The sequence below is a fragment of the Grampus griseus genome (genome assembly GCF_964374135.1).
Source record: "Grampus griseus genome assembly, chromosome: 14".
NCBI classification, from domain to species: domain Eukaryota; kingdom Metazoa; phylum Chordata; class Mammalia; order Artiodactyla; family Delphinidae; genus Grampus; species Grampus griseus.
This window is the reverse complement of record NC_139008.1, coordinates 44,991,374-45,016,863: the sequence shown is the minus strand read 5'-3', so window position 1 is coordinate 45,016,863 and position 25,490 is coordinate 44,991,374. Positions and strand designations below refer to the sequence as shown.

Genomic DNA, 25,490 nt, shown 5'->3' with positions numbered 1-25,490 from the left:
AATTTTACCCTTCTGGTAGAGTTCTAAGCGCAAATTAAAAGGCAAAAGCAGGTGGGAGGCTCCTCTTATCATTGGTGATACTCTTGTTGGAAACAATAGGTGTGGATCGTGGTCAGTGATGCTGTTAGTAAACCACAGCAGACTCACTCCTGCCTTTGACCTGCTCACTGCTTTTCTCTTTCAGGCGAAAGGGCCTGTGCTTCCGACTGAGGAAGATACTCCTCTGTGTCGTGGGGTTGTACGTGGCCATTCCATTTCTCATCAAACTGTGTCCTGGGATACAGGCCAAACTGATTTTCTTGAATTTCGGTAAGTGCTGTGTGTCCATGTTTCCTTTCATTTTAGTAGGAGTTCATTTTCATGGTGATTTATGTATTTATATATTCACTACTGAGATCAGGAAATAGAGCCTTTTTATTGTCCAGAAGGTTTCCTTTGCCCCCTCCCAGTTAAAAGATGTTTGTAACAAGGGCACTGCTCTTCAGGGTTGGCATTTGTGTGCACAGGTGACTACTGCATGGTGGGGGGGTCTTTCTTCAGCTGAGGTGGGTAGAAATGTTGATAACATGGAGAGTCTTCTGAAGCTGTCATGTTGGGGATGCTCTGTCCTTTGTGCAGTCTAGGAGGTTAACTGTCCTTGGAAAAGGTGACCACTGAAAATAGTGCCTTAAAAATAATTAGGCCTTTTTTCTTTAAATTAAAAAAAAAAAATCTTTTTTTTTCCCCCTTAAAAAACCCTGACAACTTGAGGATATGGGGAGGGGGAAGGGTGAGCTGTGACAAAGCGAGAGAGAGGCATGGACATATATACACTACCAAACGTAAGTAAGGTAGATAGCTAGTGGGAAGCAGCCGCATAGCACAGGGAGATCAGCTTGGTGCTTTGTGACCGCCTGGAGGGGTGGGATAGGGAGGGTGGGAGACGCAAGAGGGAAGAGATATGGGAACATGTGTATATGTATAACTGATTCACTTTGTTATAAAGCAGAAACTAACACACCATTGTAAAGCAATTATACCCCAATAAAGATGTTAAAATAAAAAACAAAACAAAAAACCTGACATACTTTGGTTTCTGTGGAATTATATGCTGGCTTTCGAGGTGTTATAGTCTCCTTCAGTTAACTTGGACCTGGTGTGTTCCAAAGTTTTTTTTTTTTCATGCTATATGTTTACTTTTGGGCAAGTGGGAGGAAAAAGGGTAGAAGTATCAGGTTTATGAAGTGGAAGGTATACGGTTGCCAGGAATAATCCTTTTATGGAGCATCCTTTTACACCTTCAAGATGAGGCCAGGCGGGAAGGGACTGCGCCTGCGGGCCTTCGAGGTCGGCGGATAGAACGTGGTGCTTGGCACACAGCAGGTGCCTCATGAGAGATGGCCTTGCAGTCAGGTGTGGGGAGCACTCAGGGCAGGTGAGGCAGGCTCTGCACGCTCTTGGCTGTGCTGGTTTGCAAGGAGTGGGTTTGAACTTGTGTGTGTCGGAGCTGGAGGCTTGGGAAGCTGGGCTGGTGCTATGGAGGCAGCAGGGGAGCTGGTGAAGAGGAGGTGGGAGGAGAGGACAGACAGGAGGTGTTGCAAGGCAGGGGGTGGGTGGCCCCTCGTCTGGAGTAACACCAGTGCTGCAGACTCTGCAGAGGCCCGTGTGCATTGGGGCACATGAGTTTGGGGTGTTAAGTCTGCAGTAGACTTGATCACAGAAAAGTGGATGTCGCTGCTGAAAGGGAATGTCTGCTCTAAAGAGGCGCAGGAGGAGGAGGAACAGAAATAGTGAGGTGGATATTTAATACTTCATAAACCTAAAATGCGTTTTGTATTTGGGTGTCATAAAGTAAGTGTAAAACACATGTAGGTACACTAAGAAGCATTTGATTTTTCTAACATAAACGTGGCTAAACTTCCAGGAATTTATCATCCCTGAGTTTTCACCGCTTGTGAGAAGCACAAACTTAGAAGGAACTCACAACCTATTAAAATCAAGAAAGTTTTGTTTTTTTCTGACTGTAATGTCCCTTAAATGTCCACAGTCAGTCTAGCACAGAAGAGAGTTTGAGTTACACGCAAACACGAAGCCACAGGCTGCAGATTTCCCAATAGCAGACCTTAGAGTCAGCCCTGCACAGCTTTCCCACAAGGCAGGCCTCCGGACAACTCCAGGCCCCTTGGGCAGGTGTCTTGGCAGCAGGTGGCCTGCTGCCCTCTGGGCTGCCACACCGCGGGGTCCCAGCAAATATTTGAATAGAGTTGATTTTCTTTAGGTCAATCATTGGGGTAACTTTAGACACAGCCCACAAATTTTGCACTGTTGATTTCCTAATGAAATGGCAGGATGTTCCTGGGTTCTCTGGGTTGGGCTCCATGGCACAGAAGAGGAGGGCCAGGCTGGGCCGTGGGGCCGCCCTGCACCCCCCAGAGAGACACCTGTCCCCAACTCCTTGTTTCCATATGCCTGCTGTGTGGAAGTGGGATGGTTGTGTGTGCCCCTCCCCGTGGAGGAGACGGGGATCTCCAGGCTGTCTTGCGGTGTGACTTGGCAGTTTCATCTCACGCTTCTGGAGGACCTGCATGTTCGGGGGGCACCTTCCTTCTTGTCTCCTCAAGATGTGAATTGTGAGCTGTGGATTTCCATTTGGATATTGCAGGAAGTGTAACAATCTTTTGGGCCCCAAAACATGATTAAGATAGTCTTAAGTTCATAGCAACTCTATCTGAAACTAAATGTATAACTCAGATAAATAAGCATTAGATGAAGGATAGCATCTATGATTTCCTGCTGGTCTTTTTGTGTGTGTCTGTACGTGTAAGCATAAATATATGTGCTTTTCGATACTCACATTCAAAAGTCGGTACCCCCGCCCCCAGCCGGCGATGTTGTGTTGATAGCAGCGCCTTGTCACAGTCTTTGCCCTGGGATTTAGAACCATCTCCTGGTGGGAAGGAATGTTTCAGTTCAGAGGCTGGTATAAAACTGCTCTTGTCTGCACACTGCCTTGGGCCTTTTTTGGAGATTAGGGTTAATATATGAATTGCTCATTTGTTGTTCAAGCAGAAGGCCAGCCTGTCCACTACAGCTTCCACGGGATGGCAGTCCTTCAGCCTCCTCTTTTTCCTTCCCCTTAGCAGTCCCTGTGATCCCTGATAGCTTTCTTTCCTTATCCCTTTCTTCTTGTGGAAGCCCAGAGCCCTTCGGGGAACTGGCGTTTGAGAAAACCCAGAGGGCCTTCCCGGCCCTTCCCTTGTTGGTGCCCCACCTCTTCCCGTATATCAGAGTGGTCTTTACTCAGTGCCTGGGATGGGGCATAGCCCCGATGTTCAAAGTTCTCAGGCAGTCAGACGTGTTCTCTGCAGCCCAGGAGTTCTGGCCTCTCACCCCACCAGTATCTTCTAGATTGGCTGAGGAAAGGATGGCAGACTCAGTTTTCTGTTCATTCATGTGTTTACTCACTGCTTACCGAGCACCATCTCTTGAGGGTCCTTTCTAAATCGCTCCCGATGATGTTTGTGGTTGCTGATAAATGACAACGAGGTCAGAGGGTGGATGATACACAGCTGGGGAAGCAGGAGAAACCAGAGGCCTGGTCCTGACAGCTGCATGGGCCTGTGTGCTGGGTCCCTGGGCTGTGCACTCAACTTCTTTGTGAGGCGGAGCTTGTAACTGATAGCGATGAGGAGCTCCCGACTCCTGCCCCTGCCACCTCAGGGGACTGCTGGCGGGCTGGGTGCTCTCTCCTTGCTTCAGCCCTGCGGTGGAAGCAGGGGCCAGGAGGGTGGGCTCCAGCCTGCATCCCAGAGTCACGGGCCAAGGGCTGTGGCCACACGAAGGCCAGCAGGAGTGAGCTGTGTTCTGGTCCAGGCAGATCCTGGACCCTCCTCAGGCCAGCCTGGGGCCCTGCACCCCTTGACTCCGTTCCTTTGTCTTGCAGAAGTTCTGCTTGCTTTTACCAGTAGTGGCCAGGTGGTTCCTCTGGGGCTGTCTCAGCCCCCGGGACTGACCAGGCACCTCTCGCTAGCTGGAGGGGAGGCACACAGGCAGCACCTGCTGCACTTGGTGCATTAACTGCATCCTTTTCCACGGTTTCTAAAACAGAAATGAAAGTGAACCGGAGGATGGACTTGGTGGGAGCCAAGCTGTCCTAGAGCAGAATTGAGTTTCTTGGTTCTAGATTTCTCGGGCTTGGAAGCTTTTAAGATTAACCGCTAATCTTCGGAAGATGCTTTTCACTGGCAGGGGCCTTCTCGGAACTCTGGGGCAGCGTGTCAGCTGCATGGCTGCCTTTTCTGGGAGAGAGCCCGTGAGCCTGACAGCAGTGCCCTCAGCCCTCGATGGTGCCCACCTTCCCTTTAGCACGGGCACTCTGGCCTCAGGAGCAGAGTTGATTGAATCAGCACTTGTTGGACATATTCAGAGTTTTACTGACAAAGTCGTTTCCCCTCAGTGGTCAGATGATGAACTGCCACCTGACGCTGCAGCCTCGGCTTCCCCAGCACGGAGCCGTCACCAGGGATGGCAGGAGTGGGCACTTCCATCTGGAAGAGACGCGTCCAGGGGAGACCTTTCTAGGCCTGCTGGTCGGGAGCCCTCCCTGAGAATGTTGTCAGAGTGAACTCTGACTCCACAGCATAACAGACACCACAGACGGTGTGGCTTAAAACTACAGAAATGTATTCTCTCCCAGCTCTGGAGCTTCGAAATCCCTGTGTGGGCAGGCCTGGGCTCCCTCTTCCTTGCCTCTTCCCAGCCTCTGGTGGTGGCTGGTGTTCCTTGGCTTGTAGCTGCACAGCTGCTGCCCCTGCCTCCATCACACGGCTGCCTTCTCCTGTGACTTCATGTTGGCTTCCTTCTGTCTGTCTGTATCCAAATTCCCTTTTGATAAGGACACCAGTCGTATTAGATCAGGTCCACCAAATGACCTTACTTAAGCTTGATTATCTCTGTAAAGACCCTGTTTCCAAATGAGGTCACCTTCTGATGTGCTGGGGGTTAGGACTTCAATATATCTTTTGGGGGGACCCAATTCGAGAACATTCAGGGCCCACCAGGATCAGAGCCAGTTTACCTTCCTCACTTCCTATCCGATTAGTCAAGAGTGTGGGCTATGGAGTCGGGCTGCCTGGGTGCAAATCCCAGCATCATCACATGTGACCCATGGTTGAGCAAGTGCTGTGGTCACAGTCGTACCAGCCTGTTTCAGGGACGGTGGTCAGAGTACCGGGAAGGTGCACCAGTAAATAGGATGCCACCTCCTTTGAGTGCCGATTTTCTTTTGAGAGAAAATAATTAAAGTTTTTAAAATGTAGCCTGCTGCTTGGAAAAGAGATGGATTAAGAAGCTGGAGGTTCAAAAGCAGCCCTGGTGGGAGGATTTGTCTTCCCCGTGGTTTAAAATGCTCAGGGAATTCCTGGGGGGGAAGGAGCATGTGCATATCTCTATGTCCTCGTGAGTTGACTGTTTCATTTCTTCAGTGAACATTTACTGAGCTGTGGGGACATTTGACGAAGTAAGAGCTGGAATGTAGGTATGTGGGCGCAGAGTATTGGGGGCGCAGCAGGTGCAAAGGCCCTGGGGCGTGAAGTGGGCATGCAGGGCTCTGGTGCCGAGAGGCCGTGTGAGTTACACAATGAAACTACTCTCTTCACCAAAGAAAACCAGAGTTGCATGACTTCCTTGTTGAAGACTGGCTGGAAGTCAGGGCTACACTGTACTTTGTCCCCACCCACTCTGGGAATTGCCATTTTATAATGTGAGTAAATCCCATCTCAGGGTTTGGTTTTTTGTTTTTCATTTTTCAACTAAATATAACTTCAAAAATTGTGTTCATCTCAAGCAATAAAAGTGCACTGGTATACAAGGGGAAAATTACACACTCGCCTCCACCACCACCACCCCCCCACTTTAAACCCATGTTCACAGCCTGGTGTGTCTCTCTGTCTTTCTTTCCAAGCCACACTGTGTTGGTGTTGGTATTGGCATTGGTGTTGCTTGCTTGTACAGTGGCGACATGGGATTTCGTAGCCGCAGCACAGTGATCTTACCCTCCTTCCCTGCTCTTCTCACCTGCCTGTAATTCACAGAGGTTCCTCCAGGTCTGTCGATATCGGCTGCCTCTGTCTGAAGGCCCAGGGCTTCCCATCGTTGGGTGCACTGCAGTTTATCAGCCGTTGCCCTGTCGACAGGTCACCTGTTAAATTCAGGGCTGAATGAGTAGCTGCTGTCATGTTCCCATGCCTTCCCTCGACTCTGTGTGGCTTGTGGGTTCTGTGTATTCCTCCACCTCTGGCACCCACTCCTCATCTTCGGCCTCACTCTCTGTTAAATGACAGCACTAGGAACCTCAGAATCCCACTTACCTGGCCCGCACCCACATTCAGGTGGTCATCAAGCCCGTGGCCCCAGGTCCAGAACACACATCCATCTGTCGCCTTTCCCACAGTCCCTCCCCCAGCACCCTGGCTCCAGCCTTCAGTCGTAGCCTCCTTGTCTCCAGCCTCTCTCATGGCCAGGCCGACCCTCCCGTCTCCCAAGGATCTTTCCTTCCCTCCTTGCATCTTCTCACACCTTGAACAGCCTTCAGTGGGTCTCTCCTTGGACCTCGTCCTTGCTGAAGGATCTGTAGATACACCTACCTCCAGCCCCGCCTGAGGCTGGAGGGCCCTGTGCCCCAGGCAGTATGGCGTTGGGAAAGTACTTGGCACTTTTTGAGAGCTTCACCTCTGCTGTGTACGTGTGTCCGTCCACCCTCACTAATCCTGGTTTCCATCTCTTTGTCCCCCACAGTGCGCGTTCCCTATTTCATTGATTTGAAAAAACCACAGGATCAAGGTTTGAATCACACCTGTAATTACTACCTCCAGCCAGAGGAAGACGTGACCCTTGGAGTCTGGTGAGTGAGCAGCCTCAGGGCTGCAGGGCCGGGCACCGCCTCTTGATAGTGGAGCGGTCTCTGAAACTCTTGCTTGTCCATTTTTATCTTTTGCCTGCTGTTTCCAAAGGAAAGATCTCAGCTAAATTCCTTGAATAATGGGGCACGAGATGGCAGCACCAGCTCTGTTCTGAGGTTTTCAAACCAGATTGGTTTTTGCAGAAAGCCTCGTTTCCAGGAGAGAAGAAAGCCAGAAACAGAATATATCACAGAATCGTGAGCGCAGGCTTGAGCCACACCTGTCTTGCAGAGAAGGGCCCACCCAGTTGTTGAAAACAGCTGCATTTCTTTCACACACAGCACTCTCAGCTCTTGATAGTGGTGGCGTTTGCTCTTTTCTTAGCGTTTACTTTTTTAGCCATAAATTTAGGTTGGGCCTAAGTTCTGTGACTTCTTGGCATTTCTTTGGAATATGATTTAATGCTTTTTCTGTGGACTAGTTGGTGTTTACAAACAACAGAACCAGAGCGGACCGGCTTTCCTGTGGCGTCTTCTCTTTCTCTCAGAAGCAGCTCTGAATTGCTGCCTTTGTCTCAGTAGAACTGCTGTGGACGTGAGAAGCTTCTGAGTGAAGTGCTCTGAATCGCTTCCCTGTGCTGTGCGGAGGGCAGAGGCTCCTGCGTAAAGACCAGAGAGTGAGAGGGAGGTTCTGGTTCGTAGTGGCTGAGGCTGGGGCTGTCTTTGGTCATTTCTGGCTTGTTTTAACGGAGCATTTACGACCAGTGTGTGCATGCAGGCCGCTGTGCCTTTTCATTTTCAGTCAGAAGCCTGACATGTTTTGCTCAGAGGTGTTTGGGGGAATTGGCGGCTCTCCTGATGGTTAAGAGGGTCTGTGCTTTGAAGATGTGGGCTCAGCCAGGCTTCTTCCTCGAGCAGAACAGCCGTGTTACAGGACAGGTATTTGTGGACAGTTACCTGTGAAGGTTGTGTTGGTGATGACCACATGAGTCTCTGGGAAGCGACAGCCGCTGTGTGCTGGTGGGCACCACTGCCCGCCCAGGTCTGCACCCTGCGCTGTCTTGATCACAGTGCGGGCCTTTGGGTGGCAGCAGCTCCATTCACCACCTGCCCTCACTGGCACCTCACCATGTCCTGCTGCAGAGGAGCTGGAGGCGGGTGGTGGTGGGAGGGCAGCTCCCCTCTGCCAGGCAGGGGGAGGAGCCCAGGGATGGAGAGCTTGCCTGGGCCTTTGTCAGGAGCTCCAAGTTTGGGTAGGCTGGCTACTGGAGGCATATCAGCTCCCAGCACCTTCCAAATGTACCTTTCCCTCTCATAGGTTTGTAATTGTGGGAGAGTGATAATTGCAGCGGTCAGAACCACCCAAAATGCAATCCTCTGAAATGGGTCAGAGAGACTACGTTAGAAATGAGATGTTAACACTTAGAAAAGAAGAAATCGGCCATGTAATGTTTTTAAAACTTCCCAAGAATGAATTTGAATAAGTTTTACAGAAAAAAGGTGTTAAATCAGACCCTCCCCAGTGATGAACAGTGACTTTGATGTGTCCTGAGTTAAGATGAACCAGAGCACCTCTCTAAAGGAGGGTTTGGCCACATAGACAAGTGTCCACCTGCCTGGCCGGGCATGGAAGGACTGCTCACGTGGGCCTGTGACGTCTCCTGCAGAGGTGCGTCTGTGCCAAGATGGCTTGTGGACAGGCTCTGTGTTAGAAATGGTGCATTAAGGATGGCCGGGCTTCCAGTCCAGCCCGTAGACCCGTGTTGCTGAATTAGTACATATAACAGCATGATATGTCTTGCATCGTGAGTTAAGTCACGTACTTAAAGACATGGATGAGTTTGAGGGGACGTGGCATTGCTCAGTGTCCATTCAGTGCCCGTTCTGTGCTGGAACCCAGCTGGAAGGGGTCTGAGCTCACATAGCTTCCCCTTTATACAGGAGGAGCGGCTGTCACCCCACCCCTGGTAACTGCTGCCGGGGCAAGCTTCTGGGGTCCAGAGAGGGCCCATCCGCGAGTCAGGAAACGACCTGCCTCAGCTGCCAGAAGCTGCCCTCACAGCTTGGAGTCAGCCCACCCGGCCTCCTGCTGTCCGCTCAGTTGTGACTTGAGCCGTGGGCATCCCGTCTGCAGGCGCGTCACCTGCCGCTCCCCTCTGCTTCTGCTTCCAGGCACACTGTCCCCGCCGTCTGGTGGAAGAACGCCCAAGGGAAGGACCAGATGTGGTATGAGGATGCCTTGGCTTCTAGCCACCCGATCATCCTGTACCTGCACGGGAACGCGGGCACCAGGTGAGGAGGGGCCCATCGCAGTGAGAGCGTGGGTGCACCTGGGACATGGGCGTCCTGAGAACACAGGAAGAGGCAGGGTTTGTCTGGGGTTTGGGAGAAGCTTGCATGAAGTCGTGTTCCCACAGGCCCAGAGCAGAGCAGGGCTGTGTGCAAGGTGGACCGGGCCTGCTTGCTTGGAAGCCACCGGCTGAGCAGATGTGGGCAGCTGTGTCCAGAAATCCCTGGTCTGAGGCTCGTGCCTGGGGTGGGATGGAGGTTGCTGCGTCTGTCAGAGCGGCCCAGAGCCCCAGCCGGAGGGGTGTCCTTCTTTCTGGGTTAGGGAACAAGGCTTCTCAGTGGGCAGGAGGCGTGGTCCCTCAGCCGAGGTTTGTTGAGACCCTGCAGAGCCACTGTGTGCCCAGGAAGTCGCCCCTGCTCACCCAGCATCTGCTGTCTGGTCTGAGGACACTTTCTCGCTGGCAGATGTGCCCTGCTGGAGGGGGAGGCATGCTTCCGGGGGGGGGGGCGAGGGTGATGTTGAAGGTGGGGGAGTCCCATGAAGAGACCCAGCTGAGCATGCAGGGACAAACTTGTCCTCGGGGGCTGCCATGCCACGCTCTCAGGCCAGGGTACTCGCAGCCCTGAGCCGGCAGTGCCAGCGCATCCCACTGGGCCATCAAGGAAGCATCTGCGTCTGTGCAGATAAAGCCCTCGCCCAGGTGCTGTTCGAGAGTAGGTTTAATGGATGTCTTTCAGACAAGCGGGGACTGGAGCTGTTGTTCAAAGAGGGCTCCTTCCAGCCCACATGGTCAGCCTTGTTGAGAAGAGTCTGCAGGAGAGCTGGTGGGGTGAGAGGAAGAGGGGCGTTTTCTGAACAAGCATTGCCTGAAACCCCTGGGAGGGTCCCTGTTCCTTGGGTCTCGTGAGAGAGAGCCAGCAAGAAGCAGCAGGAGGCCGGGCACCGCGGGGCCGGGCTGGGGTCAGTCATTTCACAGGCAGAACCGGCGAGGAGGACAAAGCAGGCCACAGCGGGCGTCTGGGCAGAGGGGCTACACAGAGGATGTAGCAGGATGTCCAGGAAGTGGGCCCCACAAGGACACTCTGAGCCGGGAGAGCGGAGCGCTGAGCTACTGACTCAGCACGCACTTGGCAGTCTGCTTTCCCTTCGTCTGGGACAAGCTACAGCGGGTTTCTCTTCCGCTTTTCAAAGAGCAAGTGAATACAAACAGCTCCTGTAGCCTCTTTCTATAAATGAGGGAAGTTTGGAGTTCTTTGTGAGCAGTGCCAATCACATGGTAAAGAAGACAAAGTCTATCTGTAACTTCAGGATGGAAGGAATCTTGTGACTTTGAAGGTTTGCTGCCACCCCCCACCCCCCATCCCCAAGGACTACTCAGGCTGCAGATCTTGGCGGCCACCCGGCCGGGCAGGACAGCAGCAGCCGTGGTTCCCTGAGACTCGGACCCCCAGGATGCCCCCAGCCCCATCACGCTCTAAATCCCCCTTCTTGCTCAAGGTAGGGTATTGGGAACGTTTAGAAAAGAGCCACGACAAATGGTTGCAAAGATAACTGAAGACGCTGCAGTATTTCTTTTTGGTCTTGAAGCGAAGTCCTTTGAATGTTTGTTTCTGGGTTATATTGGCTTTCTCCTTCGTTGTGTTCTCGCCTCCCCTGAGGACGCTCGCTCCGTGAACACACACCCCGGAAATTGGCCAAATGCTCCTCATAAAGAAGGGAGAGAGCTGAGAAGTCTGGTGAGGGTGAGCCCGCCTGCTGATGTGTTTCCCTCTCCCGAGGCAGCTCTATCCCCGCTTGGGTGTCTGTGCACAGTAACAGCCAGCCAGCATCTGGGCAGAAAGGGAGAAGGAGGTGGACAGTCCTTGGAGAGAGGTGCGGGCGTGAGGTGGTGTCAGCAGTGGCGCCTGCGGCCGCGCCACTGAAGCTGGAGCCTGCTGGTGAGGGGCGAGGAGGCTCACAGTGGCTGTCAGATCACGATGGCACCTTCGACCCAGCATCCCCCCTCGGACACACGTGTGTGGAAGGACGTTAGGGGGTGGCCGCAGCAGCAGAACCTCAGTTAGCAGCAGGTGGGAAAGAACCAAAGTGACCACAAGGGGAGGGCGTGAATGGCCGAGGAGGAGAGTTCTGAGAGTTGGCTGTGGCTCTGTAGGTGAAAAGGCTGGGGCAGGAGGTGCCTGTGGCCTGTCCCCATGGTGTTCATGGGTGGTCCTGGACACTGGGGAGCTGAGGGGCCCTTTGTGTCTTCTGGGGTTTGCACTGAAGGCTTGTATGGCCTACTCAAACCAAAGGTGAGGTAATAGTTAAGAAATATCCCCCAAATGCTCAGACTGTCCCTCGTTTGGCACCATAATGTGGAGGCAAGCTGGGAGCCATGTAGGTGCCCTGAGGAGGAGGTGACCTGTCCATCACCCTCCCGTGTAGATTTGGGGACCAGGCACTAAGGGCCCAGATGCTACGGTGTTGATCCTGGGCCCCCTTTCTGAGAAGATGCACTAACAGCCATGCTTGTTTCCTTTCCCTGATGATCTAGAGGAGGCGACCACCGGGTGGAGCTTTACAAGGTAGGTGAGGACGGCACACAGTTTATGATGGACAGAGCGGTGCCCTTAGCTTATGACAGACAGAAGGGGCCACACGGTGGACAGCTGGATGGAGCAGTGCCCATGGGGTGTGACCCACACGGTCTGTGACAGATGGAGCGTTGCTTGCCTCCTGCTTCTGGCTGTTCTTTCCAGGACGCGTGAACAGAAGGGGGTCCCCCTAATAATTTTGAGTTAATACTCATTGTTGACTTTTTAACACTGCCTGTTATGGACGTCTCCCCATGGAATGCTTCCCATTTTGCTGCCTCTGGGGATAGTTTCCAAGATCGGGATGAATGGACTTTGTAGATCATATGCCAGAAATTGGCAAATTACATAAAGTCACTTGGAATTGCTTGGGTTTAGTGGGTTTAGTCAGAGCCATGTTGCCCAGGTGTTTGTTTTTCACTTCCAGGTGCTGAGTTCCCTTGGCTACCACGTGGTTACCTTTGACTACAGAGGTGAGGGCTCCGTACTTGCCCCGCTTCCTCCAGGTCGGTGTGGGATATGCAGGTGTTGCTCTGAGAGGCTCCTGTGCGGCTGGCAGCTCTGCCGTGACCTGTGGCAATTGTGAGCACGTGGAGGTGGTGGAGGGTCAGGGTCTTCGGAGGTGTGTCCTGCGTGCATCCGCCCCTGTAGGGTGCCTGGAACCCCAGCACACACCCTCTGTCAGCCACATTTTATAAGTAGAAAGTACTGTCTTCTCTTTATTGGACTCAGACTGTCCCCATAGCTGGACACGTTTCATGCTCAGCACAGCTGGTTTTGTTGATGTTATGGAGACAGGGAAGAGAGAAACTCATCTTCTCGCCCCTCAGTATTTCTTCTTTCTAGCCTCCCACAGTTTGATGCGTGAGGAAAATGCTTTGTGTTGTCAGGGAGCAGCTGTGGCAAGTGTGTGCCTTGGACAGTCCTTGGCGGGAGAGGTCAAAGGGCTAAAGGCCTCTTGTCCAGCTCACCCTGATTGGGGGTAAGGGGGTGGGGTCCACATCTGCAGACTCAGGAGCCGGTTGACATCACCTGGATGTGAACTTTGGAAGAGTTTCCTCTTGCTGCTGCAACAGGTTACCACAAACGTAAATGTCTCGAAACAGCACAGACTTACTATCTTGAAGTTCTGGAGGTCAGGAGTTCAAAATCTTTAGCCACTGGGATAAGTCAAGGTGTGGGCACGGCTGGAAGCTCCAGAGGAGAGTCAGGTTCCTGGCCTCTTCCAGCTTCTCCAGGCCACCCTCACTCCTTGCCTGTGGCCTGAGTCTGCATCACTCTGGCTCTGACTTCTGTCTCTCTTCTGATCATAAAGACCCTGTGATTACTTGGGGCTCACGCTGATCAGGATAATCTCCCATCCCAGGGTCTCCTGATTCGCAGCCTCTTTCCTTCTGCACCCTTCATTCACCTTGCCGTGTAAGGTACCAGAGGCACAGGTTTCGGGGTTGGACATGAACATCTTTGGGGGCCATTATTCTGCCGACCATAGGGTGAGGGATGGTTCTTTTGTGGAAGAGTGTTCCATCAGGAGGAGGGTGTTGGGTTGGAGAAACTCTGAAATGAGGCCCATCCTTTCCTCCTGCTCCTGCTGCTGGAACCTCAGGGTAGTGAGAGGGGTGGCCTCTTCCTTGTTCGCCTCCTGGTTCTTGCAACAGAAATAAGATCCCATCTATCACTTCCTCTTCATTTCCCATTGAGTCTCTGCCTTTCTAAGCCGTACGAGAGTTTGTCCCTGTCTCTGTCTCTCTGTGTCTCTCCCTGTCACTCCCTGTCTCTTTGTCCCTGCCCCCACCAGTGCCCCAAGCCCTCACACTGGCCTTGTCCCTGACATTGGCTCCCTCCCTAATCTGGGTCTGGGATGCCCCGGGGAGGTGGCCTGTGGTGCCCCTGCCTCTGGGTTTTGCTTGTGTAGCAGGACTTGCTCTTCCTGAGCCTTGTGGTGCTTTCAGATCATTTGATGATGACTCACTGCTGAGCTGCTGGAAATGACAGTCACAACTTGACTTTTCTGAGAATCTGGAGGGAAGGTCCCTTGGGAGGTCAAGGTTTAGGGGCCGAGACAGTTGGCTTTCCTCTGTTAAGCAAACAGGATGCTAAAAGCCCCTTCCTTTCTGGGTCAGAGTTGCCCTGAGCCTGGAATCTGCCTGTCTGGGGGCCTCTCCACGCCTGTCCACAGCTGGGCCACAGCTGGGCCATGGAGTCAGGGCTGGGCTCAGGGGCCCCAGGGTGGACTGGACTCTCACTGGCTGAGCCTGTCAGTGCCTCATCCTGGTGCCAAGCCCCAGATGTTGGGGCCGGCAGGGGTCTGCGTGTCTGACCACCCCATCTGCTCATCGAGACTCAGATGAGGGCGGGTGGATGGCCGTTTGGGTTCAGAGGTTGTGACAGCTGAGGAGGTGGGAGAAGAAGAGCTGGCTTGGCCGAGACCTTGAGGCCCCAGACGTTCTGGGCCTCCTGCTGAGAAGCGGGAGGGGGCGGGCTTGCCCCTCGAGGTCCCCTGGGCTGCGTGTGACGTCCTCCTCTTGCTGCTACTTCCCCAGGTTGGGGTGACTCAGTGGGAACGCCGTCGGAGCGGGGCATGACGTACGACGCACTCCATGTTTTTGACTGGATCAAAGCGCGAAGTGGAGACAACCCTGTGTATATTTGGGGCCATTCCCTCGGCACCGGGTAAGAATTCCCCGCGTGGCCTTTGCAGGAGCAGGTCTTCACGGGCGACTGTCCAGCCCAGGCTCTCCTAGGGGCCCCGGTGTCCTCTGGACCCTGTAGCACCATTAGTGCTGTGATGGGGGCAGGGGATGAAGCACCACAGAGACCACGAGGGGCTTGAGATACTTCAGCTCCTCAACCCAGGAAGTGACGGGAGGCACAACAGCAGTCGTGGAGGTGCCGTCTCCTCCGCAGGGAGGATGCAGACGCGCCTCAGTGGGACTGTGCCCTGAGGAGGTGGGTCCGAGCAGAGCGGGACAGGGCACTCGGGCTTCCCTTGGCCTGGCTGAGGACATATGTGCTGCCCAGCAAGCCCAGGAGCCGGGGCCTTGATTCTCTTTGCAAACAGTGGGCCCCTTAGCCCACGCTTGGCGTCGTCACCGGAGAACTTGGGGAGGCAGCAGTGGTGGTTCCCTTCCTCCATCTGCCAAGACAGGAAGCACTTCGATGTTCCACGTGAGCCGCCTGCATCGCTTCCACGGGCGTAGGGGCCAGTGTTTCTAAAGGAGCCCAAGACCAGCACCTGCTGTTTTTCTGCTGCCTTTCCTTTGGACGCGGTGGCTGCAGGCGGGTTGGGGCTGCAGGCGGGTTGGGGCCGCAGGCTGGGCAGTGCCCGGGACAGGGCCTCCTGCCCTGCCCTCGCAGGGGGACTGAACCCTGGACAGGAGAGCAGGCCATCCTGCCCTGGGGGTCTGCATGGGACCCGCCCAGGTTGGTCCCGGGAAGGCAGGAGGCCCCCAGGCCTGGCAGACTGCAAGTGCTGCCGCCCCCAGGAGCTGTGCAGGCAGACTGCAGCCTTCTCCCTGCTGGCGGGGCGGCCCTGGGCCCTACTGTCCTCCTCCGTGTCCCGGCGGCACCCATACGGACCGGGTGTGAACTGGGGCGCCGCTGTGTGGCCTGAAGGGGCTGCTCCAGGTGAGGTGCATGCCTCGGGGACATGGAGGTGCCCTGTCGGAGGGGCTGGCTGATGGCTGGGGCATCTGTGCTCCCCCCGCCCAAAACCCCACTGGTCACTTCGCAGATCCCGGCTTCCTCGGTCACCTTTGAGTATTAGGAGGATCTCATCTGAAACAATTTTTGTCATAATTCAGCTGAACTTCTTTTTTCTTTCCAGAGTGGCCACAAACCTGGTGCGGCGCCTCTGTGAGCGAGGTAGGGGCTCGTGTGGGGTCACATGTCGTGGGGATGGCCCGGCTCCCATGGGCGGGTGGAGCGTTGGGGAGCCGGCTGTGCTCCAGGCCCTGGGGCTTCTCGTGAAGTGGGTGGTGGTGGACGTGCCGTGCAGTGAGATGAGAGCAAGGCGCTGAGGTGGGGGCCTGAGCAGACCCTTGAGGGCCCACCCCCATTCCCCCGATCCGCCAGCGGCTGGCGGGGCCTCACCAGGGGCCGGGCTCCGCTGTCCTGTGGAGGGTGCGTGAATGGGGAGTGGAGGACTGTGTCTCACTGGGGTTTCTTGCTCACCTCCCAGTTCCCCGTTTGTTTATCTAGAGACACCTCCAGATGCCCTCATATTGGAATCTCCATTTACTAACATCCGCGAAGAAGCTAAGAGCCATCCATTCTCAGTGGCAAGTACAGATCTTATTAAAAATGGACTTATTTTTATAATGAAAATAATTGCTATAAAATATAAAAATGACTAAGTAAATAGATATAATAAATAAATTTAAATATCATAAAATTATTTAAATAGTCTAATGAATACAGACTTTATTAAAAGTTAATTCTCATTTAGTTCTGGTCACTGGCCTGACTACAGAGCCGCTCAGGATGTTTATAACTTCGTGCCAGGTAGAAGGATGGGATCACAGCCAGGTTGCCTGAGGGTGGCTGTACCCATAGGAGGCCTTGCCCCTGGCACGGTTTGCCCCCCTGGCATTGCTTGCCCATGGGGCTCAGTGCAGGCTGAGGGCGCTGTCCTGGCTGCCTCCCCAGGAGTGGAGCTGGTGGGCACCCCAGGGAAGCCCTGGTGGGGATTACATGCTGTTGGGCCATCACTGGCTGGATTCGAGGCCTTGGACCCTCCATTTACAGGCCGGGCCCAGAGGAGGGTCCTCTGTACCCTGTTGCTTCCTCTTCCTCCTCCCACTGCTTCCGTGTGTCCAGGGGAGCCATGTTGGCCCCACCCAACCTCATGCTGCTCCGTTGCAGACAGAAGAGTCCTTTGTTGGGTCTCCTTTGATGTTGCTCTTCTCCCGAGTCGCACGGACCCCATTCCTTGGGGGTGGCAGCCTGTTGTGTGTGGGAAGCCTGGTCTCCTAGTCTGAGGTGTGGGAGCCCTGTTTGCGGGCAGCCCCCCTGCAGCTGGTCTGGGGGCCTCTTGAGCAGGGAGTCTGAGGGCGGGGGTCAGGAAGGGCAGGGGCGCCCCCCCCCCAGCTCCAGGGGGCCCACAGGTCAGCCTGCTCAGAAGCAGGAGTGACCCCCGGGCACACGGCACCTCTGTCTGGACCCTCAGCCCTGCGGGGGGTGTTTTAATTGATCCTCTGCTTGTTGTCTACATGTTGCCTCCAGATCTATCGATACTTCCCTGGGTTTGACTGGTTCTTCCTTGATCCCATCACAAGCAGTGGAATTCAGTTTGCAAATGATGAAAAGTGAGTACCATGGAAGAGAATTTAGAAAAACCCCAAGAACCCCCAGAATAAGTGTCTTGAGTCACGTTAACCAAGTAGGATAGGATTCTGAATACATAGGGATCTTTTCTAAGCAACACATCTCTGTAAAGGGAATGTCAGTTAGAGAAGGAGAACCAGGAATGTGGAAAGACTGTAGGATTAGATTAAAGAGTAGGAAGACAACATATTTTTGGTCCATAAAGCTGTTTTATTTGAAAATTATGTCAAAACCAGAACTCCTAAACAGGTATTAAAGCAGTAATAGTAACTGTTATTCAAAAAATGACTTTGCCTCAGCCACTGGTTTTGTGCTTGGTTATGGAAAGATGTTACGAAGTTTAATATTAAAAGTATTTCTCTGAGGTAAACCAGCAGTTACATGTTCTATTTAAGGACTGTTTCTTTGAACAATGTTCAGATTCTGCTGACATTATCTTTGTGATATCTTAATTTCATGGGGTTTAATTTCTTCAAAAAAAAGAAAAAGGAAAAATCCTTATCTGAATATGCAGTTAACATTTAAAAATCTACATTTTTCAAAGAAGAGTTATCTGAGTAGACTGGGTTCCCTCTAAAAATGACAACGATGAGAAAAGCCACCTTTGGCTGCCCCGCCGCTGAGCCTGTGTGAGTGCTGGTGGGCCGGCCGGCCCTCACCCACTGGAAGTCAGGAGCCCCAGCTTGGTGGGCAGGTCTGTTCCCAAATATTTGGTAAGGTGACAGCATGTGAGGGGGGCCTCCAGAGTCAGAGAAGCTACGAAGCAGCTTTGTGGGTGGAAGTCCAGAAAAGATGTCACCCGTCAAAGCGTGACTCGCACACCAGCAGCCCTCCACCCTGGGAGTGGAACGTGGTGGGCGGGTGAACTTGCGAGCCACTAGCGCGAGCCGCTAGCAGCAGTTGCAGACTGCCAGAGTTGGGCCTCTGAGGGGCGGTGCGCCCCCAGGCCTGGTCCTGCCAGGTGCCAGGCTTGCCCCGGGGCTGCCCTCGTGAAGTCCCCAGATCAGCATGGGATCTCCAACAACAGGTGTCTGCTGCGTCCAGCAGCTCCCCATGAGACCTCAATGAGGGGCGCCTAGGAAACCCCAGGCCCATCCAGTCCTTCTGTTAGGTGGTTTGCTGAAGAACAGGATCCTGTGAACCTGTTGAGAATGTTCATTTACTCGAAACTCTCAGGAGTGACCTTAAATGTCATTTACATGAAGGATGAATTAGAGGGTGGCTCTTTTGCCAACAGATGTCCAGTAAAGTTCATCTGAGTGAGTTTCCTGGGCCACCTAAATTACTTCGTTTGTAAATGTTGTTTTGTAACTTTTTAAGAATAGTCTACTAGCAAAAAAAATAATTTTTAATTTTCAGGAAATATTCAGGGACCCGATTTGGTGAATGAATTGATCTCTAGATTTGACTGACACCTGTCACCTAGAATAGGTATTGTTGGAAACATCTAAGAAATCAACTGCTAGTTCTCTATTAAAATGCCCAGTTTGAGGCGTTCCACACCACGGTGAAGCGTTCTCTAAGTCAGGTCCCTGCTGTGGGCAGGGCTGGGAGCCCAGGAGACCCCAGCTCCTCCTGGGGGCCGGTCCAGCACCTTTCTCCCTCCCTGCAGCGTGAAGCATATCTCCTGCTCCCTGCTCATCCTGCACGCCGAGGACGACCCTGTCGTGCCCTTCCAGCTTGGCAGAAAGGTGGGTGTCCAGCGGGCGTCAGGCAAACTCATGTTCGGTCCAGGCTAGGCCAGGCGGGTGTGGAGGGTCCTGCTGCTGGCAGGGCCCCTTGTGAGGGAGAGGGCAGAGGAGGTTGGCAGCAGGGTCGGGGCAGGGCTGGACAGCTGATGCCGCCCCAGAAGGAAACGTGAAAATAAGCAAATGAAAATCTCCTGGGTCCCCCGTACAGGGGACTCAGTCAGGAGGGCTTGCCAGTTACTGGCTGGAGGGAAAGCACCCTTGATGACGAGGCTCCCCCAGTGGCTGGAATTGGTACAGAACTCTCACCTGTTCTCTTGCCTCTGGGATGGGACTGACGACAGAGGGTGCCACGTTGCCTCTGTGTCTGCTTTTGCTGTATTTGCTTTGCCTTTGCTGCCAGGAAGCCTGATTAAATTTGTAGGTGGGGGTAGGGTGGGAGAGAGCACTGTCTGGCCATGGCGCTGGCCTGCTAGAGGGCGCGACGCCCAGGCCACATCAGACCAGGCCTGAGGCAGGTGTGTGAGGGCCAGGTCCTTCCCTCCAGCTGGTTCGGGCACGTGAGGAGGGGGCTGAGGTGGCATAGGTCCTGAGCCACCTTGTTGGCGGGCCTTGACCCAGGCACACGGCAAAGTTTGAGGCACACAGCCCACCCAGCCCCAGGGACTGAGCCATCGGGGCTGCTCCTGGCACTCAGGCCACCACCGCATCCCGTAGCAGGTGGCTCTCTGTGGTGCTGCAGGCCCCTGAGGAAGGGTGGTCTGCAAGACAGGCGTGAGGATGGAGAGCGTCTTGAGTGGTGGCCCCGAGGGTCCCTGCTGTGGGCGAGGCAGGCTGCAGGGTGCTGTGCATGGGGGCCTTGGGCTGCTCTTTGGAGACAGTGGCCATGGGCTGCTCTCTGTTGCAGGGGGAGGCCAGTAGGCAGGTCACCCCCAGGCCCTGGGCGCTGACCCGCCTCTCCCTCCCCCAGCTCTACAACATTGCTGCACCGTCACGCAGCTTCCGAGACTTCAAGGTTCAATTCATCCCCTTCCACTCGGACCTTGGCTACAGGCACAAGTACATCTACAAGAGCCCTGAGCTTCCACGGATCCTGAGGTGAGGCGCTCTCCTCTCACCTGCGATGCCGTCCTGCGTGGCGATGGCTCAGGCGTGTGCGGCCGCAGCTGCAAAAGCCATTTCGGGGCCGAGTCACAGTGAGGGGTCAAGAGTGTCACCCCTCCCTCCTGGGCCGTCCCCACCGTCAGTAGGGCTGTGATCTCCCTGTGATGCAGGTCGTGCAGTGCAGACACCACAGCTGCTTTGGGTCAGGCCTCCATCCCTTCCCACAGGCCCGTCAGGTTGCTGCTCCTGTGCGTGGGGCACAGGGGGTGCAGGTCTGGGCCAGCTCCTCAAAAGCCCCAGCTGCTTCTGGAAGGGAGGCTGTGCCCCTGGCTGCACTGCGCTGGCTGAAATCCTGGGCCAGGACGTGGGCTGCCACCCCGGGCACCCATCTCGAGCTTGGGCGCAGAGCCTGAGGATGAGGGGTGCACTGGTGGCAAAGCAAAGGGTTTGGATGGACCAGGCACTCCCTGCCTCCCGCTGGAGGGTGCAGGCAGCCTGCACGTCCCGGCTGGGGGGCCTCTGCTGAGCCCGGGCTGCTGGAATCGGCCCTCGGTGAGGTGTGTGCCGAGTGGTTACACTTTGCCCTTGAGGTTCCAGGGGCGTTCCTTTGCAGTTTCTTGCCTCCCGGATGTGGGTTGCTGCGAGGGGACAGTAATGAGTATGGGTTTGCTCTGGGACTATGGTTTTTCCCCATAAAAGGAATACATTACATAAAATGTAGACCAGAGAATGGCTCCAACATCGGGGTGCAGTTAGTGACCCCATCCTTGCTCCTGTGTGTCAGGACTTAACTTGGGCACTGCCTTTGGCGCCCTGCTTGTTTAACTCACGGGGTTTTCTGAGCGGAAGTGTGGTCCTCCAGGCTCCTTTGCGGCCTCCCCAGGTGGGCTGTAGGAGGACCACAGGAGGTGGGGTCTCAGGTTTGGTCTCAAGAGGTTTGGCCGACAGGTTTCCTCCTCTGGTCCAGGGAATTCCTGGGGAAGTCGGAACCAGGGCGCCAGCACTGAGTGTTACTCGCCACCTGAAGGAGCATGAAGATGTCTGCCCTTGTCCCCCCCTTCCTCCGGCCAGCCCGGCACCCTGGAGATGTGCCTGGAGAGAGAACTCGGATGCCAGCGGGCCAGGCAGAGGAGGCCCTGGCAGACCTGAGGCACCCGCCCCGGGTGGCTGGGAGCACAGGTTTCTGTGGACAGCGTGGGGGGCGGGCATGTGGCCCTCTCTCCCTCTTGCTGCCACTCAACCTGAGGTCTTGTTGGGAAAACAGTGACAGAACTTTCTGGCCATCGGCTAGTTGATCCCACACTTCCTGAGCTGGGCACCAGGAGCCTGGGGCAGGAGGCGTGGGGTCTTGGGACCACGTTGAGCTTTCTGGCACCACCCTCAAGAATGTGGGGAAACTTGGGTTCTTTCTGTCCCTTCCCAGAACGGACTCTAGTGGTTCCATCAGCCCCTCCTGCCCTGTGCACCCCGCTTGCCTTCCTTGGTGTCCCTGCCTCCCTGGGCGGCCCCACTGCTCCCAGCGGGGGAGGTGCCCGTGGTCTGCCTTCATCCGATTTCCACCCACCTGTCTACCTAACCTGGCCTTAGACGGAGCATTTATTTAAGAATAAAATCGTGGTGGTGGTCTGTCTGATTTCTCAGTGACGCCTCCAGCCCAGGCCCTACCCACAGTCCCAGGCCACTCTCAGGACCCGACCATATGGGAGGTGGTATTGGCCAAGGATCATGGGCCCTTCTTTCCCGCTTCCTTCCAGACACTGAGGCCCAGCACGGAGGGGCGTTATCTCTAGGGAAAGGAACGTTCACGGTGGGGAGGTGGAGATGGCTTTTCCAGGCGGAGCAGATGGCATTTTTCTAAAAACCAGGCCTACGCAGGTGACCTTTCCAGCCTTATAGTTAACAAGCTCGTTGAATGTTGCCGTGTCGATGGACAGGTGGTGGGGTTTAGGCTGCTGGAGTCCAGGGACTCTTCTGGCCCGCGAGCATTGCCCTGTTCACTCACTGGTGGTGGCGCTTCTGTTGTTTGGCTTTTTGCGAAACCAGCCTCCCCTGCACGTGCGCCGCTCCCAGCCAGCGCCTGCCAGCTGTCCACTTCTCACCTCCCCGCTAAGTGCGCTCTCTCCCAGGAGAGGGTGTGTGGCTTAATAAGGGGGCTTCGAGCTGTGCAGCACAGGGTTTGTCCCAGGTCGGAGGACTTCAGCCCACCCAGGTCTCTCCTGATGGCAGGCCTTCCTCCCCTAGATCGTCAGGCTCTGGCACTTTCCAGTCTCAGCAGCGCAGAGATTCCCCAGGGTGGGGAGGGGCTTGTTTACCTGCCCCCCTTGTGGCCTGTTAGCAGCTATGCCCTGGCTGGAAGCCCAGAAGCAGGTCACACCCTCTTTCTGAAGCACCTTAGAGCTGCCCAACGTGATTCTTGTATCTGGAAAACCCATGTCTTTCTTAAACCAGGTTTGAAACGGAACAGACCTTCCTGAGGTCAGTTTGTCAGTTATCTTCTACTGGACGGGTTTGCTCTGCACTCCTGGTATCTAATTCAGGTGTGAGCACAGCCTGCAGGGCCCCACCCCGTCCCCCAGCTTCATGTCTCCTTGGATTTCCGTCAGAGCTGGGACACCCATCCCCACCTGACACCGTCTTCATGTAACTAAAGCACGAAGTGCCCGCCTGGCCAGGGCAGCCCCTTCGTGCTTTTCTCAGTCACTGAGGCTCCTGGAGGCCCTGCAGCTCAGAGCCACATCCCCAGCTCGTCTTGACCAACGAGGCCGTCTAGACCCGGCCTGCTCTGCCTGGGCTCAAGTCTGCATCTTGTTTTTCTTAAAATTTTGTCTATGTAAGTTGCCTCAGATTTTTTTTTGGGGGGGGGAATAAGGTAGGCTATAAAGTAAAAATACAAGCTGTTAGTGTTTTTACAGGTGTCTGACCGTCTGAAGATAAGGAAGCATAAGGGATCGTGGGGCTGGTAGCTGCCGCCCTTGTCAGCTGTCAGGTAATTAGTAATCAGGTCTACACATCTCTGCCTGGTGGCATCTCAGCTTATTACCTCGGTCTGAGCGACTAAGCTTACACTGTGGGTTAGAACTGACCCTTTAATGGGTCACAACAGTCGGTGGTCAGGAACAGCAAGAGATGTGCACAGCTGTGAACTGTGGTCGTCAGATGCATGTGTCCCAGGAGCTGCCCCAGACCTGAGACCAGGAATGTGCATCTCAGGTGCCCCCAACCAAGGGGCGGCTCGCACATCCCACCACCAGCAGGGGTCCACGGCGTTCTTGGGTACTTCGGGTAACAATAAGCCCCGAGTCACATCCCTCTGGGTTCTTGATTTAACCTGCAGCCATACAATTTGGGGTCGGGGGGGGGGGGGAGGAGTTTTGGTCCCCAGGGCGTTCCACTTCCCAGGACCAGGAGTGGGTGGCAAAAGATGGGTGCAAAAAACAGTACAATTCACACCAAAAATGCCAACACCCAGGAGACAGTTTTCCAAGTGGCTGGGTTTGACAGTTCAGGCACTCGTGGCTCTAAGCCCCACATGCAGCTGAGGGTGAGAGAACTTTCTGTTCTCAGTCCTGGAATGATGGACCATAATTTAGCCCGGCTGGGACATGGACTGCCCTGGGCACAAGAGTGACACACAGAGGCCAGATCAACTGAGCACAAGCAGGAAGGTTTAATCCGTTTCTCACACGAGGCAGTGACTGACAGTGAGGGGCACAGTGATGGTTACACTCGGCCTAAGGGACGGGCAGCAGAGGGCGCTGGGGATGCAACCACAGACCCTCACGCCTCTGGTGACGTGAGCAGTCAGGATGGGGATGAGGGCAGGACCCTGTGCCACCCAGGTCCAGCATTTGAGGAGACAGCCTCCGGAAGCTTCCGCCCACAGCTCCTGCCTGCTCCCTGGCCCTGTCCTTCCCACCTGCTCACCCGCCCTCCCCAGCACCAGCCTGCTCTCTGGGCAGAATGGAAAGTGGGCTCCTCTCTGGGCCCACTCAGTCCTTTTCCAGACCAGGTTGTCATGCTGCTGGGAGGAGGGAGGCCGGCCTCCCGTGAGACCGGAAATGCACCCTCCTGCACTCGACGGGCACAGATCTGCAGCGGGGCTGGGTGTTCAGCTTCACCCAGCAGAGGTGGGGACCCCACCTGGGTCCCCAGGGCCAGGTGAGAACATCCCAGCATTGCCTCCCCAGGCACTAAACTTCAAAAGTGCTATTTTTAGTTGCTAAAACAAGGAAAGGCTTTAGCTAGTTTCATTTCCTTGTGAAAAATCTTATGAAAAAGCAAAACCAAACGAATTCTGCATCAGCCAGCCTTGTCCCAGCCAAAGCTCCCTAGACGCTGGACACAGGTGTTGTCCCCAGTGTCACTCTCAGTTGTCCTGGGGCCTCTTTATCTGATCAATCTGGAAACCCCGGGCTGGGTGCCCACACAGCAGCTATGAGGACATGGCCTAGCACAGTGGACCCTCCCTGCATGGCCAGGAGGCAGAGCTGGGGCCACACTGGACGAGGTGCTGCAGAAACATACACGGCCCCAGGCTTTACCACGGCTACCTGGCCGGACCCCAGAATCCAGAGGCTCAGAACTAAAAACGAGCTCACACAAGGCGTGTGCAAGGCTGCGGGGAGCCCAGCAGACAAGTCCACCTTCCCCCACCTCCACGGGACAGGTGGGCAGAGCAGCAGGCCAGCTGCCCTGCTCAGTGCTGTGGGCTCTGCTTGCCTGCAGGAAACGGGGGAGCATCTCACCTCAGCATCTTCCCCCAACCCAACCCAACCCCCGAAAGCCACCACCCGGATCCCCATGGCCGTCCCGGAAACAGCACTGAAAAAAGCAGGGTGCTGGCAAAGTGCTTGGAAACGGGCAGTCAGCAAGAAAACAAACGCCTCTGGTCCGGAGGGGGAGGGCGGAGGCCTAATCCCTGGGGAGGCTGGGGGGCGGGGTCTTCAGGGCAGAGGGCTCCACGCCCCAGATGTCCCGGGCGTACTCCGTGATGGTCCGGTCACTGGAGAACTTGCCCGAGCAAGCGATGTTCCTGATGACCTTTTTGGTCCACTCCTTGGGGTTCTGCAGAGGGAAGCGGTGCTCGGTGACCTCGGGCTGTTCCCAGATGCACTTAGACACTGGGCAGCCAACCAAGAGGTCACTGGGAAGGGGGCCCACCCACCAGGAAAGTTTCCAGATGACTAGACAGAGGTCCTGCTGGGGTGCGGCACACCCAATGCACAGACACCCCACCAGAGGAGTATGCGCCCCCAGACTGCAGCCAGCACCAGGAGGGGCCTCCCCGAAAGGAAAGCAAAGTTCCTCCCGGAGCCCGGAAGATCACTCGGTTTCTAGGCCCTCTCCTGTTCTGTCACAGGAGGGAACATCAGGGGCTGTTTCCTCGAGGGGGGTGGGTGGGTGGGAGGGATGAGACGTGGGCAACAACTCAGACACACAAACCCCTCAGGCCGTGTCCAAGAATCTGCTTGAACGACCTGGGCAATGAACCATCTGCCCCAACAACTGCACAGTCACGCCCCCATCGCCAGTGTCCCCTCCTGCTGCCATCCTTGGCTGGGTGCACAGGGTGGAACACCCTCCTTTCCCTCCCCAGGTTCAGGAGCTGAGTCTTCCCAGGAGACCCCACTGGA

The 25,490-nt window shown here is 55.0% G+C and overlaps 2 protein-coding genes across 2 annotated transcripts in view; one reads left to right on the top strand and one right to left on the bottom strand.

The window, feature by feature from the left end:
• Positions 1-21,001, top strand: part of ABHD12 (abhydrolase domain containing 12, lysophospholipase) — a 68,145-nt gene extending 47,144 nt beyond the window's left edge. The window contains exons 2-13 of the mRNA XM_082670564.1: positions 185-309; positions 6,775-6,880; positions 9,050-9,169; positions 11,701-11,731; positions 12,168-12,213; positions 14,284-14,413; positions 15,567-15,604; positions 15,941-16,020; positions 16,964-17,046; positions 18,678-18,756; positions 19,724-19,851; positions 20,825-21,001. Coding sequence (XP_082526690.1) covers positions 185-309; positions 6,775-6,880; positions 9,050-9,169; positions 11,701-11,731; positions 12,168-12,213; positions 14,284-14,413; positions 15,567-15,604; positions 15,941-16,020; positions 16,964-17,046; positions 18,678-18,756; positions 19,724-19,851; positions 20,825-20,864 — 1,006 coding nt within the window. The 3' untranslated portion in view covers positions 20,865-21,001. The remainder of the gene's footprint in view (positions 1-184; positions 310-6,774; positions 6,881-9,049; positions 9,170-11,700; positions 11,732-12,167; positions 12,214-14,283; positions 14,414-15,566; positions 15,605-15,940; positions 16,021-16,963; positions 17,047-18,677; positions 18,757-19,723; positions 19,852-20,824) is intronic.
• A 2,505-nt stretch (positions 21,002-23,506) lies between these two features.
• Positions 23,507-25,490, bottom strand: part of PYGB (glycogen phosphorylase B) — a 54,124-nt gene continuing 52,140 nt past the window's right edge. The window contains exon 20 of the mRNA XM_082670030.1: positions 23,507-24,921. Coding sequence (XP_082526156.1) covers positions 24,769-24,921 — 153 coding nt within the window. The 3' untranslated portion in view covers positions 23,507-24,768. The remainder of the gene's footprint in view (positions 24,922-25,490) is intronic.